This window comes from Conger conger, chromosome 3 (genome assembly GCF_963514075.1).
Source record: "Conger conger chromosome 3, fConCon1.1, whole genome shotgun sequence".
NCBI lineage: Eukaryota > Metazoa > Chordata > Actinopteri > Anguilliformes > Congridae > Conger > Conger conger.
In genome coordinates, this window is record NC_083762.1 from 53571996 (window position 1) to 53594374 (window position 22379).

The 22379-nt window shown below is 38.4% G+C and overlaps 1 protein-coding gene across 3 annotated transcripts in view; it reads right to left on the bottom strand.

Annotated features, from left to right (window-relative positions):
- LOC133124178 (gamma-aminobutyric acid receptor subunit gamma-3) overlaps positions 1–22379 on the bottom strand; it is a 258881-nt gene that overhangs the window by 11576 nt on the left and 224926 nt on the right. For 2 of the 3 annotated variants that reach the window (XM_061235139.1, XM_061235140.1), the window contains exon 6: positions 21897–22034. In XM_061235139.1, the coding sequence (XP_061091123.1) occupies positions 21897–22034 (138 nt within the window). Of the gene's footprint in view, positions 1–21328; positions 21404–21896; positions 22035–22379 lie in introns of those variants that run through there. The other variant, XM_061235141.1, reaches the window with a different exon arrangement.

The following is a 22379-nucleotide window of genomic DNA, read 5'->3' on the forward strand; positions in this document are numbered from 1 at the left end:
AAAAAGGAAAAAGGCCCTATGCAAAGTTTTGGGAACCCTGCAAGTTAGTACCTTGTAACACTTCCTCTGGCAACTAGCTTACAAATGGTTCCTGTAGCCAGCTAAGAGTCCTTCAATTCTCACTTTGGGAGTTTTTTCTGATTCTTCCTGGCGAAACACCTCTAGCTCAGAATCTTTGGCCTACTTGTATGAACATTTCCCACAATCCCACAGGACACTTCTGCGACATCCACCCCGGCATGACATCTAGTTACGGACAATATTGTAATTGCGGGAGCAATAGGGCCTCCGGCTCCTGTACCTGCACCATGCCCTCCTCTCGACACTGGGGACAGAGGCCGCGTTCTTCACAGTGCCCCACTGGGCCTTATGGACACACCCACAGCTGAGAGACAGCTTACCTCACAGTAACTTAGTGGCCTATAGTGAGTGGAAACTGGTGGTATCCTCAGTAGCCTGCCCAGTGGCACATGTTGTTTGAAGTAGACCACCATAGTTACCCCTAGCTGGTATTAATGCATTGTGTGTTGGAAGCCTTGTCAGTGCATAAGTCAAGATAATGTTCTCGGTGCTTCTGTGAATTTCCTGTCTTTTTCCGCTTTTGCCAATCATTATCTCTTCTTTAAAACATAGTTTTTGGGTTGAATTTCCTGTCTCTTTCTGATTTTCACAACCATTATGACATTATATTTCACTTTAAACATAGTTTTGGTATTGAATTTCCAGACTTTTTTTGCCGGAAGCTAATCATATCTATATAAACAGTGGTTGCCCTGACCAATCATATCTTGTGTTTTCAGAAAGTTAACCATTTCAAAATCTGTGTTTTATCATTTTCCACTTGTGTTCTGAATAAACTCAGCTAATTTTGCCATAATAACTTTAATGACTAATATAATTTGTATTTGACCATTTAAAAAGAATAGAAAACTGTAAGTAGTTTAAGATTGTTACCTATCAAATACATAATGGCCCTTACACGTAAACGTCAGAGCAGCAAGAGCTTCAGTGAAGTAGCCAACAAGCCTTGAACCCCTTGAACCACATTCTTTTCCGCCTTTTCCGGACCGAGTAAAAAATGAAATAGTTGAAGTCATGGTAATTCCGGACCGAGTCAAAAATGAAATAGTTGAAGTCATGGTAATTGTCCAGAACCATTGCGATGGCTGATTTTGCTAAACTTTCAGCTACCGTTTGGCTTGTGCCATTACAAGTGGAGTTTTTAAAGTTTGTTTTAAACCAACTAGTTAGCTAGGTCACTGAGCAAGCGCAAACAGAGAAGACATGAAAGAGATGCATGTGCTTTACTTTCTATAACTTGCTACCCAGGACCATGTAAATATTATGATACCAACTACAACACATACTAGATGCCAAAAGCTCATCGGCGTAGAAACACATTCAGATATTTCCACAGGGTCAGTCTTTGTGTGTGTGTGTGTGTGTGTGTGTGTGTGTGTGTGCGTGTGTGGCAGCAATTATTTTTGCCGGGTCAGTCGCAGTTGCTGTAGCTTCTCAAATCAGCACCTTTTAATACAACAAAGTTATCCTCAAAATATCTGCCTGTTTGGAACGCAAGATAAATTTCAGTGATTCATTTTTTTTTATGCTTATATAATGCAGAATACTGCATTAGTGTGACCACTGATAAAAATAAGTCTGTAATCAGTAAATATTGTGTGTTACCTACACCCACCTGCTTAAACCAGTTTTTTCATGATTAAAAATGCTTTGAACTGTATAAACTTGTCTATAAACACTTGTGTACTTGTATGTGTACTTATATACGCAGATAATCATCAAAGTGAATTGCATTCAAAAGCTACATTTTTAAATGAAAATGGAAATCTTGTAAGCTCATTGAATATGTTCGTATGTAGTGGTGTTCATGATCTTAACAGGTGCTCCAGGACATGTAGAATCTTAAAAAAATAAAGACCACCCGCCATATTTAAAAATGCGTCCATCTAATCCTACATCAGTTTCACCCTTCTTCCCTCCATTGGAATTACATGGCACTACATGTGGTGAAACTTCTGTAGGGTCGCGTGAGCATATTACGTTTTTTCGTTACTGCTTGCCGTGGCAACATTGCACAAAGTTAAATAAACAAGGATAAAAACAAGAAAGTAAGACTTCTTTTCATTGTGATCGAGGGTTTATTGTTGTTTTCATTCACTAACAGTTAAGGTTAGGATTTGGGGAGCTCCATCACAAGATCATTTCAATAGCTGCTGACTACACAGGTTAGCTAAATTTGTATTTGCTAGCTAGCCACGTGACCAACCAACTATATGTGACAGATTGGCTAACTTTACTGTTTAAACTAGCTTAGGTTACAGCATGATCGAAGACAGTTACTAGCTAGCTCTGCCTATATTGCTAGTTACGATAGCTATCCATGTAATTAAATTAGAGGCGGCAGTGAAGGAGTGTGAACAGAGAAGATATCATGCCTCATGCGAAGATGTGCTAGCTATTGATAGCTGCAAATCTGGAGATAACGTTACATTAAGGCAATGTTGTTTTGTAAGCTTGGCGGTGACAGCTAGTCTGCTGTTGTTGGTTTAATGAATATGCTTTATAGGACTTGATTACATAGCTAGCTAGCTAGAAGTTGTCATTATAGCTAAATTGTCCTATTTAACGCTACATAGCTAGTTAGCTAACGCAATTAGCTAGTAATGTAAATGTTACTTTACCACCAAGCCAATATAGACCAGTTAGCTAAGCATAGAAGCATAGAGCTAGCCAGCTATCCCAACAAGACACACTGATAGACATTCGATGGCTAGAATAGCTACAGGCTAACCAGAGATGCAGTATTTTGTGGTGTAAAGTATGTTTGTCCATGGTCAGACATATAATGTTCTTAGATATTTTGTGAAATCAGATCCTAGAGCTGCAGGGCAACAAAAGCCTGAAGGATAGATAGATAGATAGCTAGGGAAGTAACAGATTAGTTGGTGCAAAACATTTTTTTAATTTAATTTGACTAGCTTAATTATAGCTTTGTATCGCTAGCTACTAGTAACTAACAAGAAAGTTAGCTGAGCTAACTGCCATCTTGAAAGGGGTCAGAAATAGCCTGTCATGACAACGAGTGCGTCCCATTAGCCGGAAAGTGTATACTCCTTAACTCTACTACCACCCTCCTCCACTCTGTGCTCTGGAAACTGATCTTTGTTGCTCCCTCCCTCCACTGTCCCATTTTTCGAAGTGTAGAAAAAACACAGTGTACAACAATATTTCTTTTAGCGGAAGTCTTTTCACACTTCTGGGTGTCTTCATCATGCTCACACCCAGCAGAGCCGTTAAGTTCTTTGCTGGAATGATGTCACTTCCTTTCTGCTATTTTGGCCCCATATGGCTCTGGAAATGTATAATCCATATGTTCCGTGAGGTGCTTGGCTTGCAGTTGCGCCATGCCTTACATTATGGAGTCACTGGCTAACCCACAAACTAACTTTTCAGCATTCATTTTCAACGGGTCCTCGTTCTCAAAAAGTTTTAATAACTGACAATCCAATTTAAGAAAAGGCACTAGTCCATTTAAAAGTAGGACGTGTTCTAATTGGGTGAGAAACTGTAAAACGCTTTAAAAAGTTTGTTGAAGAGCGAAAAAAAAACAAACATATTTTTATGAGATTTTCAGGATTCATTGGAACAGCCTTGCTGTTCATTAAAATACAAAATTTGTGGTTAGTAATTTCAGTAATTTTATGGGACTGATTACTTTTTGCAGTTATACTGCTACATCACATTAATTGGTGCCATACCTGAAGATTATTAGTACGAAACGTACTAATAATTATATGATTATATGTATCAATCTTAGCAATCTACACATAGCGTGTATGTAGGGGTGTATCCCACACAATTTGTGTGCCCTGTGCAAGGACTGAGATGTATATGTTTCTAACACTCATCCTCACTATTTTGTAGAGTATAAAATCCCTACGTTATTTGGCGGCCCGTGCCAGGACCATACAGCATGTTTGAGATCTCTCCACATATTTTCAATAATATTCAAGTCTGTGGGGACAGTGGTGGCCATTCCAAAACCTTCATCCATCTTTTCTGGAGGTACTTCATGGTTGATTTCAAGGTATGCTTTGGATCATTGTCTTGCTGGAATGCCTAACCTCTCTTAATTAAACTTAAATGTCTGGAATAACCTTCAAACATTAGCCTCTAGAATTTGTTTTTATCTACAAAGGCTTCGACCTTTTGGTATATTTTTGGTTTCATCAGACAAAAAGCACATTGTTCCAAAAGGCTTCAGGCTTCTCGATGATTTCTTTGCTTAATTTTGTGTTGAGGTCATAGGAAAGGCTTCTTTCTTACAACTCTTCCATATAGGTCTTTGTTGTTTAAAGTATGTTGTATTGTTGAACCTTCTTCTGAATCTTCTGATAATTTCTCACCAGGTCTCAAGCCATTCTATCTGAAATGTTTATGGTCTTCCAGACCTTGCCTTCAACTGTTCCATTTATCTTCAATTTTCTAACAATGTTTCTGACAGTAGAAATAGGGTTTGAAACATTGAGTTTTTGTTGGCTTCTCCTACTTGCTGGAAATCAACCATTTTTATGAAACCCATGGTTGTTAACACCAGACAGAACAGCCAATGCAGTTGGATACTTTAGAAGGCATGGAGTTAATTCAGAATAAAAAGTTCAGCCCTGGAATTATATTCACCTGACTCATTAAAGCCCTACCGACTAAATCACCTGGGTCTGGGCCTTAGAAATCATCATTTTAAAAAGTTAAAAATAATAATCCAAAGTTGCCAAATTCTTCATTTTCTCATCATTTAAAAACAGTAAACATTTAAAATAAAAAGCAATCTTGCTTTAAAATTTGCAGAAAGGTCTCATGTTTAACTTAATTAATCATTTAGAGTTCAGGTTTGCTTTCGATCACGTACAGATTCATTGTAACAGAAATTTAAACCAGGGGTGCCCAAATTGTTGTACCCCACTGTATATGCACGAAAATACTGTACTGTAAAATATTACCATTATTTAGATAAACTAAGGTAATTACTGATTTCTTCATTGTTTATCAAGGGTGCCAATCATTCTGGAGTTGACTGAATGTCATGGCTACAAGTCTGGGTTTTAATGCCTTTAAAAGAAAAAAGAAAAAGAAAGAAAAGCATATAAAACTACTTTTTCCCAATTACCCTCACAATCATATTTTATCTAAAACAATATAGACTTATTCAGAGTCTATACAATGTGTTTGGTCACACACTCTCAGTAGGTATATGTACAGACAATCTACTTTCAGATTCATCTTTTTACCACAAGCCCATTCAGAAAATCAAACTGCCAAATTTGCTTTGCACATACTGTAGAAGATCAGCACTAGGCATCCCAGAGGTATCCTCCTCCCTACCAATATATACTGAGCAGTAAGTTGAGATAGCACTGCTCAAAAGTACATATGCCATGAGACTGGGCTGCAAATGTCAAACTTCATAAAGGGAGCCATTGCACCTTCGTATGCAACATGTAACACATTTTTATCATGAGAGATATCTATAATAGCATGAGGAAAGGGGACCCTTGGGCTAATTTAGATGGTTTCACAACATCAAGCTCATGACACTGTATTATGCCACAGTTAGCCTAGCATCCGAAATAAGAGTTTTATGTCACCTTTCATAACATTAGCCGGGTGAAATTGTTGGCTATGTCACATTTGGTATACCATGCTTTACATATGATTCATAAAGCCCTTATAAGCAAAACTTCATGTAAAGTGTGAGTATTCAGAGAGCAATGCTGATGTAGCGCAATGTTGAGTTGCCTAATATAATGAAAGGGCAAATAAAAAAAATAAAAAAGAGGTCCAGACTCAAATTAAATGTCTGAATGTACTTCACTTTTTAAATCAGTCGAATTATTGAGAAAAGAACACCTCGATGACACTTAGAATTAACATATGTTAATTTCACAGGCCAATAAGAATGTCCTCAAGATACATTTAACACGGATGGCTGAAAGTTGAATGCTTGTTTGAAAAAGGAACAAGGTGAAATTTTACTTCACAATTATGGTGCAGCAAAAAAATACAGTGTAAAATAAGTTGAAAAATATGTGAATGCTGTTACCGTGTGGTACAACAGACATTCAGATAGATATACGGCAAACAGAAAACATGTTTCACAGTGCCCCCTTCCTGATTTCTTATTTTTTTGCATGTTTGTCACACTTAAATGTTTGAGATCATCAAACAAATTTAAATATTAGTCAAAGACAACACAAGTAAACACAAAATGCAATTTTTAAATGAAGGTTTTTATTATTAAGGGAGAAAAAAAATCCAAACCTACATGGCCCTGTGTGAAAAAGTGATTGCCCCCCCTGTTAAAACATAACTTAGTTCAATTTCTCTAGCCACACCCAGGCCTGATTACTGCCACACCTGTTCTCAATCAAGAAATCACTTAAATAGGACCTGCCTGACAAAGTGAAGTAGACCAAATGATCTTCAAAAGCTAGACATCATGGCGAGATCTAAAGAAATTCAGGAACAAATGAGAAAGAAAGTAATTGAGATCTATCAGTCTGGAAAAGGTTATAAAGCCATTTCTAAAGCTTTGGGACTCCAGTGAACCACAGTGACAGCCATTATCCACAAATGGCGAAAACATGGAACAGTGGTGAACCTTCCCAGGAGTGGCCGGCCGATCAAAATTACCCCAAGAGCGCAGCGACGACTCATCCAAGAGGTCACAAAAGACCCCACAACAACATCCAAAGAACTGCAGGCCTCACTTGCCTCAGTTAAGGTCAGTGTTCATGACTCCACCATAAGAAAGAGACTGGGCAAAAATGGCCTGCATGGCAGAGTTCCAAGATGAAAACCACTGCTGAGCAAAAAGAACATTAAGGCTCATCTCAATTTTGCCAGAAAACATCTTGATGTTCCCCAAGACTTTTGGGTAAATACTCTGTGGTCTGACGAGACAAAAGTTGAACTTTTTGGAAGGTGTGTGTCCCATTACATCTGGCGTAAAAGTAACACCACATTTCAGAAAAAGAACATCATACCAACAGTAAAATATGGTGGTGGTAGTGTGATGGTCTGGGGCTGTGTTGCTGCTTCAGGACCTGGAAGACTTGCTGTGATAAATGGAACCATGAATTCTGCTGTCTACCAAAAAATCCTGAAGGAGAATGTCCGGCCATCTGTTCGTGACCTCAAGCTGAAACGGACTTGGGTCCTGCAGCAGGACAATGATCCAAAACACACCAGCAAGTCCACCTCTGAATGGCTGAAGAAAAACAAAATGAAGACTTTGGAGTGTACTAGTCAAAGTCCTGACCTGAATCCTATTGAGATGCTGTGGCATGACCTTAAAAAGGCGGTTCATGCTCGAAAACCCTCCAATGTGGCTGAATTACAACAATTCTGCAAAGATGAGTGGGCCAAAATTCCTCCACAGCGCTGTAAGAGACTCATTGCAAGTTATCGCAAACGCTTGATTGCCGTTGTTGCTGCTAAGGGTGGCCCAACCAGCCCAACCAGGGGGCAATCACTTTTTCACACAGGGCCATGTAGGTTTGGATTTTTTTTCTCCCTTAATAATAAAAACCTTCATTTAAAAACTGCATTTTGCGTTTACTTGTGTTGTCTGACTAATATAAAAATTTGTTTGATCTGAAACATTTAAGTGTGACAAACATGCAAAAAAAATAAAATAATAATAATAATAATCAGGAAGGGGGCAAACACTTTTTCACACCACTGTATGTAATATGTTCTTAGAATAGCAAACATTCATTTATAAGATCAGTATGAATAAATATGCATGACTGCATATGGTGTCACTGTATGTCACAGCAGCATCAGTGGTGACATGACATAAAGTACCATCTTGCCACAAATGGGCCTTTAAAAATGCACTACAGCATTCATGATCCTGGAGCTAGTATCACTGGTACTGAAAGTATCAGTTATTAGCATTCTGTCAGAGGGCTTTGGTGTAGTCATGTAATATTAATGAACTTGCATTTATTTGGTTCACTATTTATGGATTTAAATTCCCAAAATCCAATGACTAATTGAATGATTGATGTCATAATACGAATGCATTTTGGGGAGTTGCCTTTAAAACTTTCATGAGTGAATGAATAAATGAATTTATTAGCTTTAAAGCTGAAGGGTATCATGTTTAAATGCTTAATTTGAACAACTAATATGAGATCTTCTGTTCTCTCCTTGTGTATTAGGTTTTCAAGCAATATAGACCAAGTAAAATGGGTCATGCTAGGTGATATCTTATCTGCATAAATGCCCTGGAGAGAAACATGTGTTATTCCTCCTGAGAGAAAGCACAGAGCTCAGAAGGAGCTTACATGGAACTGCAAAGCTGTGAAAACCGGCATGAATCAATAGCATTGCTATGGAGATATGAGAAATCTGTTTAAGTGAACACTGTTGTAAGCACAATATGCAAAGGATTAAAAACCTCTTTCACACACTGATCTCTTCTCTCTGGTCTGTATCTAAATTCCTGTGGATGTACGGTAACTGTGACTTTCCACTCCACTGTGACACTCCCAGGGAGAACGCATTCTGACCCGATCATTGGTGAGGATGTTGGCATCCTTTGTTCTTGGGAAATAAGGATCAGACCCACATGTCACACCCCGCTGACAGTGATTACTTTTTTAACCAGAAACACCCTGATTCCAGAGCCTTGTGTCAACTGCTGCATTTCCTCTCATGCATGCAATGAGAGAATTCCATGCTATTCCCTCTGATTACCTATCACCTGATCCTCTGTGCTGGAGTATTGCAGCTCGAGTCTTCAGTTATCTAAGGTGCTATGAGGAATCTGCAATTTACAATTTAGTTCCCCATTTGCAGTTAATCATGTGGAAAGGCTTTTTCGTATGTGTTCTGAGAGAGTCCTGCTGTCCTAAACACTCCTGTCCAACTTGCTTGCACATTCTGAGAAATGATTGATGCACTATTGGTTCCCTCATGCCACCTTCAGAGAACTTTCATCACACCTTCAGAACAAAATTGCACCTATAAGGGTACAATTGCTTGTCACTGGGGCAGTAACATAAACTCACCGTGGACCGAATACCAAGTTAGCTCACATTGTTCCGTACAGTGCAACTTTCATGACGAATAACTAAATTACTTCCAGATCAGCTTTGGTTTGTGTGTGTGTGTAAAGTATAATTCCTTCCGTTTTCAGAAGAACTTGGTATGAGTATGATACGCAATCTATTTCAGCATACTGTGACATTGTGGTGGGGAAGCTGTTGCTAACCAGAGACTATGAACCGGGCAGGCTTATACGGCAGTGTTCGGACCATCGTGGGCTAACATGGTCTTCTGAACAAGCACGTTGTGCAGTTATTTGTCATTTTCTCTATAATTATTGGTACAATCCACATGAATCAAAGTGTTTTACTGTCTGGGATAGTCAATACGCAAGATAATCATGAACCACATTCCTCAGGAGAAACACTACTATTAACTTCTGGTGGAAGTGGGCACTTCCCCGTGTTCTGTTCTCAAATGTATGTCCAATGCACACTTTGCCCTTTTAGATTAGTGTTACTAGTGTTAGATTAGGGGCACAGAAAACAGAATTTGAATCCAAAATTTGACCCAAGACTGCTGCAAAGCAACCTTTTTTCTGCTGCCTCTCACAATGATCACTTTCCGATTATTGAGCATTTTAATAATGGCTTCTTGAAAGTACTAACTAATGCTGAAAGTGATGAATATATTTTGATGCTTCAGACTAATCAGTAAATGTTACATTATTGAAAAATGAGGATGCACTGACAGAAAGAACTGTGTGATAAATGTGTGATAAAGATTTTGTTTTTTTTTTCCATCCTCACTACACCAAAAATCTTTCACCCTCCTATCTGGTGTGGACAAGATTTTACAGATGCAATGTTTATTCCCCTCTGGCAAAAGTTATCCAGATAGCTAAATAACAGAGGCATGTTAACCAACAGCAGTTGGTGATGTAGATGATGATGCACTCCGAGATGATGCATTGTAGCAGCTTGGAGTGAAAATGAGAACACACTGATATTTACCAGATGCATCATTTATAAAAAAAAAAGTTAAGAAAAAAGAAAACGGCAAGAAGATAAAAAGAAAAAAGTCAATCCATATGGAATTCACAGAGTGAATGGCATAGGCTAGAACTGGCATAGCTGAGCAATAAGACAGCAAACCAACTATTTACAGAACAGCCTCAGAATTGATTCTGCCAGTGTATTTCAGCCCAAAACATTTCGAAAACAATGTTTTTTTTTCTATAAAGTAGCCTTTACAGTCCGCTCCAGAATTATTGGCACCCTTTATAAAAATGAAGAAAAAATGCTGCATACAATAAACACAAATAATAATCGCATGCTCAGTCCTTTTATTTATTAAATGCACCAAAGGTCCTGTGATCAAATTGTAATCCTTTATAAATGTGCAAATGGCCTTTGAGTTCATAAGCCTGGTTCCTTTAGTTTTTATATCACAAACTGAACTTACATCAACGTCCATTACATAATCACAAGGCCACTTAGGGAAGACTTTTCTTTCTTTCAGAATTTACAGCGATCTACAAGATAAATATGACAGAAAACCTGTGGAGACGGTAAACTTTAATCCCTGTGTACAATAACAGAGATAAGGAGCCGCAGTTTTTTTTTCTTTTTACCAATGTACAAGGGAAAGGGTAAAAAGGGAGAGATCTGTGAGTCACAGACGATATGACAGGGCTTGCTAGTGTTGCAAAGCTATATGAGAACCTTCACATTGTCTGTCTCAGCACTGGATTTTCAAACAGTAAAGTAAGCTACTTAATAATTGCCTACTAGCAAGTTTTAAAATGTACACATGCAGAGCGTGTGTGTGTCTGCATGTATGTGCACTGTCAGCAAACGTTGGGGGGTAATATTCAACATGTAGTATTCTGCTGCAAAAGGTAAGAGTCTCCATTGTATCTCCATTATTTTACACACACCACAGACTCAAATAAAAAATAAAACACCCATAATCCCCACTCTTAAAGCTGCATACCCCCATTTACCAACATAATGCACCCAATGAAAAAAAACAACAAAAGAAACGCCAGAAATGCCAGTTCTTCAATCATCACGGATAATGCTCGTATAGCTTTCGTTCTGAAAAATCTCATTAATCGGCCTGCTTTCGTTTCACCCTAAGTGTGCATTAAATAGTTTTTGAGATATTGACACTTATAGAACTAGTACAAAATAGGTGGAAATTTCCCTCTAGGAAAGGGTTAAAGTTATAAAAATATCTGAGACTGAAAAAAGTTGCTTAACCTTGTTTAAAGTGCTGTACCTTATGAACCTGCATTATATAAATCTCAGGTGATATAGAACTCGCATTAACATGATTTAACATTAATGCAGCCATTTCCCTCTAAGTCAGGTTGCATAACAGCAAATGCAAGTGTGAATAAGACTATCACTTGAGAACAAGAAGGTCGCAGATATGAATCCTGGCATTAATCTGGAGTTTGCATGTTCTCCCTGTTTCCTCAGGTTAGACTCATAAGAGATTCTAAATTGCCCATACTGTTGGTCTGAGTGTGAGTCAATGGTGTGTGTGCCCTGCGATGGATTGGCAACCTGTCTAGAGTGTATTCCTGCCTCTTGCCCAATGCATGATGGGATATGCTCCAGCCCCCTAGACCCAGACCAGTAAAAATCTGGTTAGATAATGGATGGAAGGTTCATTAGGCAATTTGCACATATAGTCCATGCACTAGTTATTTTCCTAAAATGTGATTTTATATTATTGTGCCAAACCTTAGAGTGCCCCATTTCCATTTCAATGGTTGGTTGTCATGCCATTTTATTCATAAATCAAAATTTTGTCAGCTGATGCATTGTTCTTGGTGCTTTTTCATTAAGCATGCAACAGATGTTTGCTTATTAAATTTGACTGCATTCGATTAATCTTGTTCAGTTGGAGTTTGTCACGTTCGGTCCAGTGGAGAGTTTGTTTCCACCGATATCCGAAATTGACTCGCTGCTGTTTGCCATAAAACAGATTCCCCAAGCCTCCACTGGGGTTTTCCCCTATGTACAGGCCCATTGGCATTTTGAACCTGTTAAAAGAAACTTGGCAGGAGGGTCCAAGCCAAAGTAAAAATGAAATTCAATACTTGTTGGACCTTCGAGCAAAGCTGCACTCACTCTGTCAAATTGCATGCAAACATTTACTCCAAGCTCAAGAACGTCAGAGATGGCAATACAACAGGGGAGCACACATTTGCGAATATTCAAACCGGGAGACAAAGTCCCAGTATCAAAGTCCCTCATCATCATCCTAATTCCTTGCCAAGTGGCAAGGACCCATTGAAGTTACACCACGTACAGGGGATGTAGCCTATGAGGTTATTAGTTCTGATAGGGGTGGGGCACGTCAGGTCTACCATCTACAATTCACTAAAGGCCCTGCTTTGCTAGCCACACCGAATATCATGTCAGGTGAGCTGGGAAATTCCCAATCTGAACAAGATTAATCTGGCCCTTTTTGGCACCCATCTGACTCCGGAGCAGCTGGCAGAGGCAGCTTGGTTGCAGAAAGACTTTGCTGATGTATTATCACCCCTACCAGGAAGAAGCAACCTTATAGAACACCACATACATACCACCCCGGGCACTGAAGTTAGAAGTTGCCCGTATCGATAAGCTGAACTGTTATGTTCGGTCCGGGGAACCCAGACGCAGACCACAGGATAATCCAAAAGAGTAGTTTTAATGTCAGTAGTCACAAGCCAAGAGATCCAAAACACAGCCAAAAACGAAAAGCAAAAGAATAGTCGAAAAAACAAGCGAGAGGTCAAAATCCAGAAAATCACAGGGCGAAGGTACAGCAGGGCAAAAGCAAAGGCGAAGTCAAGGCAAAGGGGTGTCTTTAAAGAATCTCTATAACAAGGCTTACAAACAATCGGCACTTATCAAGATCACCGTTCTGACAACGAAGCATACTGAGACTGAGGTTTAAATACAAGAGGGAAGGTGACAATCTAGGCGGGGCAGAGGAAAAGGTGGGCTAAACAAATGGACAACAGGTGGGGAAACACAATAGGGTAATAACATAATAACGGGAGGGAGACGAAAACGCGGACTGGATGCACGAAACAAAACTTGCAAAACATACGGCTCCGGATTAGGGAGTAGACATTTGCATAGTTAGAAGACGTAGTGATAGTTAGAGACAGGTGCGAACACTTCGCTGAAATTAAGCGAGTAATCAGGGATAGCATAGGGAGGCGGAGTTATAGAACAGTGCAGAAATACTAAGAGATAGCGTTAGTGAGTTAGTTTCGTGAATATTTCTAAACTACCCAATAAAAGTGATTGTTAGTTAGTTAGACAGACAGTAAGTGTATTCATCGGATTAGTACTGTACAAAACCTAGATTAGTAGTAGTTAGTAAGAATCGTGCTTTACAACATTTAACTATCAAGAAAAAGCAGGAAGTAAGAATCGCGAGTTTTAGAAAAAATGTTGAACCCCGAAAAACTACCGTAACCACCCGAATAGTGGGGCACGCAGACAGGGGAGTGACTAGACTGATAAACATTTAGACGTAGACATAACAGGGGAGGACAATAGAGAACTGTAATGGGAAAACATAAACCAGGTACTATGGGAAATGAATCATGAACAAGAATAAACATGAAAACATACAGAACAAATACAGAAACATTACATGAACACAATAAAAAAGTGGTATAGGAAGAATTGGGCAAGATGCTGGACATGGTGGCTTTGATTGGTCCCAAGCCCAATGGGTCTGTTTGATTCTTCGTACATTACCGCAGTTTAGTAATTGAATGCCTATCCTATTCCTCGGGTGGACGAGCTGCTGGATCGGTTAGGCACTGCTGTTTGGTGCCGAAAGCCGGGAGGGAGCGGTCTAGGCGTAAGGCAAATTGGCCTTCTGCTGCATTCTGGTGGTTCGGTCTGGTGGAGAACCAGAATGTCCCAACCATGCCTGCTCGTGGTGAGAGCACATGCGTTAAGTAATCACCCCAGGCGCTTAAAGTGTGCTTGTCTCTACAGTGCGTGGCTGAGACCAAGAGATGACTCTAGAGCGCTGTTTTTTGTTTTTCTTTGGTTTATCCTTCTGTTCAGTGCGAGAAGGAAGGCAGGCACTGCTGGAAAGTGGTCGCTCGGTTTTACTTTCTTTCACCTTTTTTCAGTTTAGTTCAATGTGTTCATCTATCATTTTTGGCCAGAAAAGGGGGAAGGGCAAAGTCTTTTTAGTATTTATTTTGTGTTGGCACTTTCTATCAATGCGACAAAAGACGGTCAAAATTCCGCATCTCCCTCCTAGAAGAGTAACAGGGTCCATTTATCAATCCTCCTAAAAAATATATTTTTAAATGCCAATCTATTTTGTTAAGTCTGACCACCATACAGTGCAAAGGTATCCTTTATGCTAGGCTTCCTTCGCTAATGACATTCATATGAAATGAAACCTGCATAGTGCTGCACATCTAAATGCATCCATTTTGTGCTCTGTAGCAGTTAACAAACTTGCGAAGCAATTCATTTGGCCCAGTACTTCAGCCACCAGCTGGCTTCTCCTGCTGTCACTCTGTGCTAACAGCTAGGGGTATGATAGTTTGTTTGATGTGAATCGGATAAAATAAATATACTTCACCAGAAAGCAATGTTTAATTATTTTCTTGTATAGCTGCTGAAATTACAGAGAGCACGCTCCAACCAAGCCCCCTGAATGCAAAAGCTCTTGCACATTCAAAGGGAATGAATTGGTGACAGACAATTAGCCTGTTGAAAGTAGAGCCAGGACCAGACATGGCAGGATTCTGTAAAAACAAATTCCAAAGATAGGAGCTTTTCAAAATTGATTCATTGAAAGATGGAGGCCATGAGTAACCTCACAAATTCAGAAAAATGTCTTGTTATTTATTTATTTATTTATTTGCATGATTTACACAAAATAAATTTGGTGTCAAGCTGGGCTGAATGGACTGTATGTTCCTTATAAAACAGTGATTTTATTAGGTAGACCTGTATACCAGCTTGTTAATGCAAATATTTAAACAGCCGATCATGTGGCAGCAACTAAATGCATAAAAGTATGTAGAATTGGTCAAGAGGTTCAGATGTTTTTGGTCAAAGCTGACAGGTAGAATTTATTAGAGCAGCAGAAGACTTTTAGACTTCTTTTTAAGACTTATTAAGTGCTCACTGAGTGTATATTTGTTCTGGAATATATTTGTGGGTGGCCTGTAGCGTAGTGGTTAAAGTACGTGACTGGGACACGCAAGGTCGGTGGTTCTAATCCCGGTGTAGCCACAATAAGCCGTTGGGCCCTTGCGCAAGGCCCTTAAACCTGCATTGCTCCAGGGGAGGATTGTCTCCTGCTTAGTCTAATCAACTGTACGTTGCTCTGGATAAGAGCGTCTGCCAAATGCTAATAATGTAATTATGCTGACCTTACATGACATTTGAAGCAATTGCAGAGTTTTAGACACATTTCCAAGTGGGAGTAAAATTACGGAAAGTTGCTGTGCGCTCCTGGTACGACGAGAAAGCGCAAACCCCAATTCTGGTGGAAGGTAGAAGAGAAGCTGGAACTTTGGAGAGAAAGTGTTTGTTCTCCCATGCATACCACAATTGTGTGGAGAAATAAATTTTTTTTAACATGGCCTCACTTCTTTTTTTTTGTATTTTGGAAGTACAGATAACTGCACTCGCAAATACTGCAGTGGCCAAGAGCTATTGCTGCTGCTATTTCATTGGCCACATTACTCTATTCCTGTTTTTATTCAGGAATATAATACATCTCTGAGAGAATCCTGTTAGAGTCGTATGAAGTGTGATGCTGCAAGATTCCTAGTCTTCACAGAATCTTAACATGTGTGCATCTTGAGGACTAAAAACTAGGCCTTTTGACAGTGTTATCTCATTAGAAAGCAGTTAGTCTGACACAAGGCTTACCAAAATAAATTGTTTGGGGCAGAGTTAACCCCTTAAGTATCACTCCTTTTCTAAAAACAAACTGAAAATGACATACCAAAAATATAATGCTAACAACTTTTGAATACAGGCACAATAATGGTCAATCGTAACCTGTGAGTGTTAGAACCCAAAAGCCAGAATTACTCTAAAAATTATGACAACAAAGTTACAGATGCTCAAACACAGTGCAAGTTTTTTTTCTCACTGAAAATGATTTTTGTATTTGAGTGGATGAGATGTTCATTGCTGTGTCTGGGGGGCTTAGAAACAAACATTAGCTAAAATGCTACTCAGTCGTCACTCTAATACCATACTCATAACTAGCTGTATGTATAAAGTTATACTCTAGGTGATTGCCCACGGAGAGAAGCATTGTCTATACCATGCGACTGCATTATTGGGACTGGTTAGAGAACTGCATACTTGTGCTGGTAGTGTTCCAGAGAGCCAATACAAAATGTAGATAGTACCATTCAAGTACTTTTGTACATGTATGGAACAGTGAAAAGATCAAAAATGGTGATTCCTCCAGAGAAATGTGAAGTAAACAATGGGCATTCTATCGATGTTTCTCAGAGTTAGCGCAATAATGGATACAATAATGGATTTGGTTCACTCGACACTTGCCATGAAAATGACACCGATATTACCCAGTTAGCCTGTAGGCAAAAACAATGTAACATCTCATTTTGTTGCAAAATAAGACGTACTATGTAGATTAGTGTAACTGGGTGGTATTTATGATTCATATTATATCTCTGGGTGCCTTGTATTTGCTGTATAAAAGCAGTATGCCTTTAAGAAGTTACTGTGTCACATGATGGTGTCATATGATCCAAACTTCAAGGGGGCGCATGAGAGAGAAAGAGAGAGAGAAAATTGTGGTACATATGCAAGGTGTGTGGGAGGCATCCTCATTGAATTTAACACATTAACTTGCTTAATTGAAGGAAATTATTTATTCCACACTTTGTTTGGCAAACGTATGAGTGAAGTTTCGGTTGGTGATGCCATATTTATGTCAGGTTATCTGCCGACAGCTGTTTTAAAGTCTGCCATATTACTTTATCCCAGAGTCTGCGATTGGTTCCTCTGTCCTGAATCCTGATAATTTATCCAAATGAACGTGGATGGACTGCGATTCACTGTCAGGTGTTAAGTTTCATGGTCTGACAAAATACTTTAATTAGCAGGTCAGTTCTGAACCGAAAACCCCGGTGTATATGAACAGGAAATACTATTCATGTACCAGTTTTAAAGTTAATTGGTGTAGCCTGATAATGATGTATAGTATGGTTATGCACTGTAAGTAAAAAATCAGGCGACGTGTCCATTGGCAGAAACTTTGCATGGAACGCACACCAAAGTGAGAGGTAGCGTGTGTATGAAGGGAGTAAAGCTCTGTACATGGTATAACGGGAGACTTATGGGAAAAATGTGAGTGGTATGGTAATGCTTATTTTCTGTTTTTCAGTTGCATTTCCAATACTGGTTTTGTACTGTGCTTTGTGGTTTGTGGTTTGGTTTGTGATTTATTTTCATTACTTGTCTTTCCTGTATAAGATTCGGTTTGAAAACCTAAAGTAACAGCTAGCAACAGATTGCTGTTTAATTGGGTATGATAGTAGTGTGGTGGCTAAAGAACGCCATCGCCTGATTATTTATTGTAATTTCTGATTACTTACAGCAATTTCTTCTGTCGTGTGTGGCGTTCCCTGCAACACTAGTCGACAATGTTAAATCACACATAGAAAATTAGCTATGGTTATAGATGAAATCCGAGTGTTTGTAAACAAAGGTCGCTGAGATACTTCCGGGTCCATCCATGGAACAAAGTAACGTTGCTTCAAAATCGAGAGAACCAGAGCTATCTAGAAACAGTTGGCTAGATAACTATACCAAAATCATGTTGTGTTTTGGACTGTAATGCCAAATGTAATCAGACACACAGTGGATTGGGAGGGTAGCCCAGATCCTACAGTCTGTTTATAGGTCAGTCTCAGTTTTGAAAGGGTGCTTGGCACAGTCAATGACAGCTGATAGAGATGCCTGATATACGTTTCAAAGTGTCAGAAACATGAGGGGGAATAACCAAAAAACCAGAACTTCTAATTGTATTGCCCATGTCCTTCATAAACGTTGTTGGAAGCTAATGTTACGTAATAAACACCAGTTGCTCATCGGTGGCCATATAACTAGAGAAACACTGGGATGATAATTTTATTACAAACATGAAACATTAAATCCGACCTAGCTAACTAGTTTTTCTAGCCAGCTAACTAGTTTTGATGGTAACGTTACAGTAATATGGTTTCCAATAACGCTAGCTAGCCAGTTTGCACTGGTTATTCATGTTAATGATGTTGGCTAGCTAACTTTGCTACAATGTTAGGGGGTGCTGACAGCTAATGTTAATGTTATATTAACTAGCTAGACCTCATCATATGAATCATATAAATAAAACAACTTTGTTCAGTTTTCACAAATTACTTGGTTAAATGACATAGAAAACACTGCCTCCTATTCATATTCCTCAACGGCAGTACGTATCAGAGCCAGAGCTGTTATCCATCCGGAAGTAAGTTCTTTGCCGTTGTGACATCAGACTGATTTCATCTATTAATTTTATTTACATTATTGATGTCATTTCAGACACACTGATTGTGTAAATATTTGTGTTTGTAGTTTTATATTGCATCATTTTATTAGGAGGAAGTGTGACTGTGATTTGAGTTTAATGCAATTAGGAAAATAAATGTGATTAAATAGTTTATTTTAAATGGATAAAATTGCCATTTTTGCCCATCGATCTACACTCAATAACCCATAATGACAAAGTGAAAGCATGTTTTTACAAATTTATGAATAAATAAAAAATAAATAAACTAACATTTCGTTAAGTATTCAGACCCTTTGCTGTGGCATGCCAAATTGTGGTCAGGCGCATCCTGTTTGCCTTCTTTATCCTTGAGATGTGTCTAGAACTTGACTGGAGTTATGTATAAAAATGCCCTAATTTCTACATTGTGAAACGAAAGTGTATAAAAAATACTCTGCAATGTACGTTGAAAATATAAGTTGCTTCAAACATTATGGAGCTCACTGTATATTACACCATTGCATAAGAGCTGCATGTATAATTTAGTAAGTGATATTAACAAGATTGTAACAAACATGCGGTTTCATTTATTTTTTAATGTCTTGTAAAAATAACTCAACTAAGTTATGGAAATGGTTCTAATTATATTACACAGATCACAGCTGATGTGATCCTTAGCCATTGTTTAATATTTCACTCATGTTCATTAAATGTTTGTTTGCATAATACTCTACATGAATGCAAACAAAACTGCAAACAAAACTTTGCCAAAGCAATTAACTCAAACACCAGGGGTCAACTACAATGAACACAGTGAGGGTTTATGCCCTCACAAGAACACAGAACTCTATTTAAACAGGAAATGGCTATATTAATCTCCCAGCTCATGCCCCGATCTAAAAATGAAAACCAATGGTGATTAAAGTTTTACTTTATTCTGTGACCCAATTTATGAAGGTGGATGCATGGAACCTTGCGTCTGTGCATACAAGTGACAATTAGCCTGGGAGACTAGCATTTTATATTACCTGCTGGGTTTGGTGATGTTATTTTCTGTGTCTGATTTGCCACCACTGTTAACTTTGATCAGTTTACTTATGTCAACTTAGGAAATCAATGACAACTCAAAACATATTTTATGATGAAGTCATTTTGGTTTCTACATTTCCTGATATAAACTTGAATTTGAATTTTTATCAAGCCCTCAACCAGACTCTTGAGAATCGCATCAAAACAAGACCATTTATTTGTAAGTCAAGCAGAATGAATGAGAGTTCACATTACCAACATTGAGACATATAAAATGCCTAGCCATTGCAGCAACAAACACATTCCAGTGGTAAACCTAGAAGTAATGCAACTGAAGCACTATTCAAAAAATAAAAGCATGACATTGACAATACTGAACAGAACTGTTTATTCTCCTGGGAGAAACTGATGTGCAGAATTGGAAACAACAACAAACAATCAAGTTATTGCAGCAGTCTAATATTTAGAAAAACAGGCAGTGGTCAAATCCAGTTAGACAGTCTGAAAAAGCAAATGAGACCAAAGGGGCAGAGCAAAGAGAAGTCTAAGGCACAGGTCTAACATGGTAAGACTCAGTGAACAGCTCATACTGTAAATCGAGATCCAGAAGAGTAATCAATGTGCAGGTCAAAATCCAAAACACAAAATCACAATCAAAAAAATCAAGAAGGGAAATCCATGGGAAAACCAGTCAAAAGCAGGCTGGCAGAAACAACCACAAAGCATGAACAAAGCTGGGATGAACTTGCAATGAGTGACACACATGGACAGAATATAATGGGGACAGGTAATGGGGAAACACAAAACAGGTGAGTGAAACAAACGAGGGAAGACAGAAACACCCACAAAGATGAACAGACTGGGAATCAAGAAATCCCAGGAGGGACCATGACAGAAACATATCCAGAAAAAAGATGAGAAAGCACTCAGATGCACGTAGAGCATCTAGTAAAACATGCCATTCAGAGTGGCTGTAATATTACCTTGGATTGTACTTGGGGTACACAGGAGTAATATAAAGACTTTGATTTTTGCCATACTGCAGCCAGAAATCCTGCCATTTGAAACTTCAGTCAAACAATTGTGTTTGTGTTTTTATATGGGCTCCCAATAGTGTCTTTTAAGGACAGGAAAATGGAAAAAAAACGAATATCTGTGAAATACAACTATGAAACAAAATAAAATATTGAAAGTGAAAAAATGAAAGAAAGGGAAAGAAAGAAAGTAGCAATTTTAGCAGCAATAAAACAAAAATAAAATCCAGCAATAAACAATAAAAAAATGAAGTGACTGCACGTGTACAGTAAGATTGTGTTGCAGGATAAAAGTAATGTTTAGTGTATGTAACTTAAAATGTCTACTCTATTCAATTTAGACTCGAAGTTCATTCTTCTTAACCAGTTAAGTTTCATCATGTGTAAAAACTTAAATCATTACAGGCAATGGGTTTCCATGCAATTTTCCAGTAATGTCACCTGATTTGCAAAATAAATCTTTAAAGAAATAATAGAAAATCCGGTATTACAGTGTACTACAATTGTCAGAGAAGGTAAACATTTCTGTCTCAACTGTAAATAGAATCTGTTCTTAGCCTGATTTTATTATGGTTAATAAACTCAACAAATTTAACATTAATTGTGTCATTAACTAATAATGTTTCTGACAGTGGAAATTGGTGGAAAGTGGTAGTTTGAAACATTGAGAGTTTTTGTAGCATTCTCCTTCTTAGTGGAAATGAACCATCTTCATTCTGAAATCATTGGACAACAGTTTAGTAGAACCCATGGTTGTTAACACCAGACAGAACAGCCACTGCAGTTGGATATTTTAGAAGGCACTTCAGAATAAAAAGTTCAGCCCTGTAATTATACTCACCTGACCCTAACAATTAAATCACCTGAGTCTGAGCCTAACAAAGAATTACCCAAAAGGGTTCCCAAACTAAAAAAAATAAAAAGCCATCTTGCTTTAAATCATTTACAGTTAAGGTCTGCTATCAATCACATACAGCTTCATTGTAACAGACATTTAAACCAGGAGTGCCCACATTTTTGCACCCCACTGTATACTGAATATGAGAAAATATAATGATACATCTATTTCACAGTAATGCATTTTAATGTATGCTGCAAAATATGAAAGAGGCAATAATTTGTATATTTACCCAACCATTGCAAATTATTGACATTTTTGGGGGTCTTGAGAATATATTGGCAGGAATAATAGTACTGCTTTTTACTTACCTGCTGATGTTTTCACTACATCTGTGGTGTTTCGTAAACCCATGAAATCAAACTGGTAAAGTCTCCAGGATTTTTGATCTGCAGCTTCCACTGAGTTCTTCCTCCACTTGTAAATCATCTCATCTCGGGGGTATCCATCTGTAATTACAGAGAGGGAATATGTGACCCTCATGCAGCTGCATTCCAATGAAAGATTGCCTGTCTTCCCCAGACCTCATGGCATGAGAAGCCACATCCGTCTTTCACTTGCACCCACCTAATAAAATGCCAGGCTGTAATGAAGACTGGAAAGAGCAAACACAAGTAGGTTTACGGCTTGATTCAATGCTGAAATCAACCCCCATTCTTTATCCATGGCTTTGTCATACACAGTAGTCATAACTGAAGTGCATGTTAAGGCCCATCCATACCAATATAACTATAACAATAGCTACACTTAGTGAACACTTTATTAAGTATTTATTACACTCAATTTTTAGACTT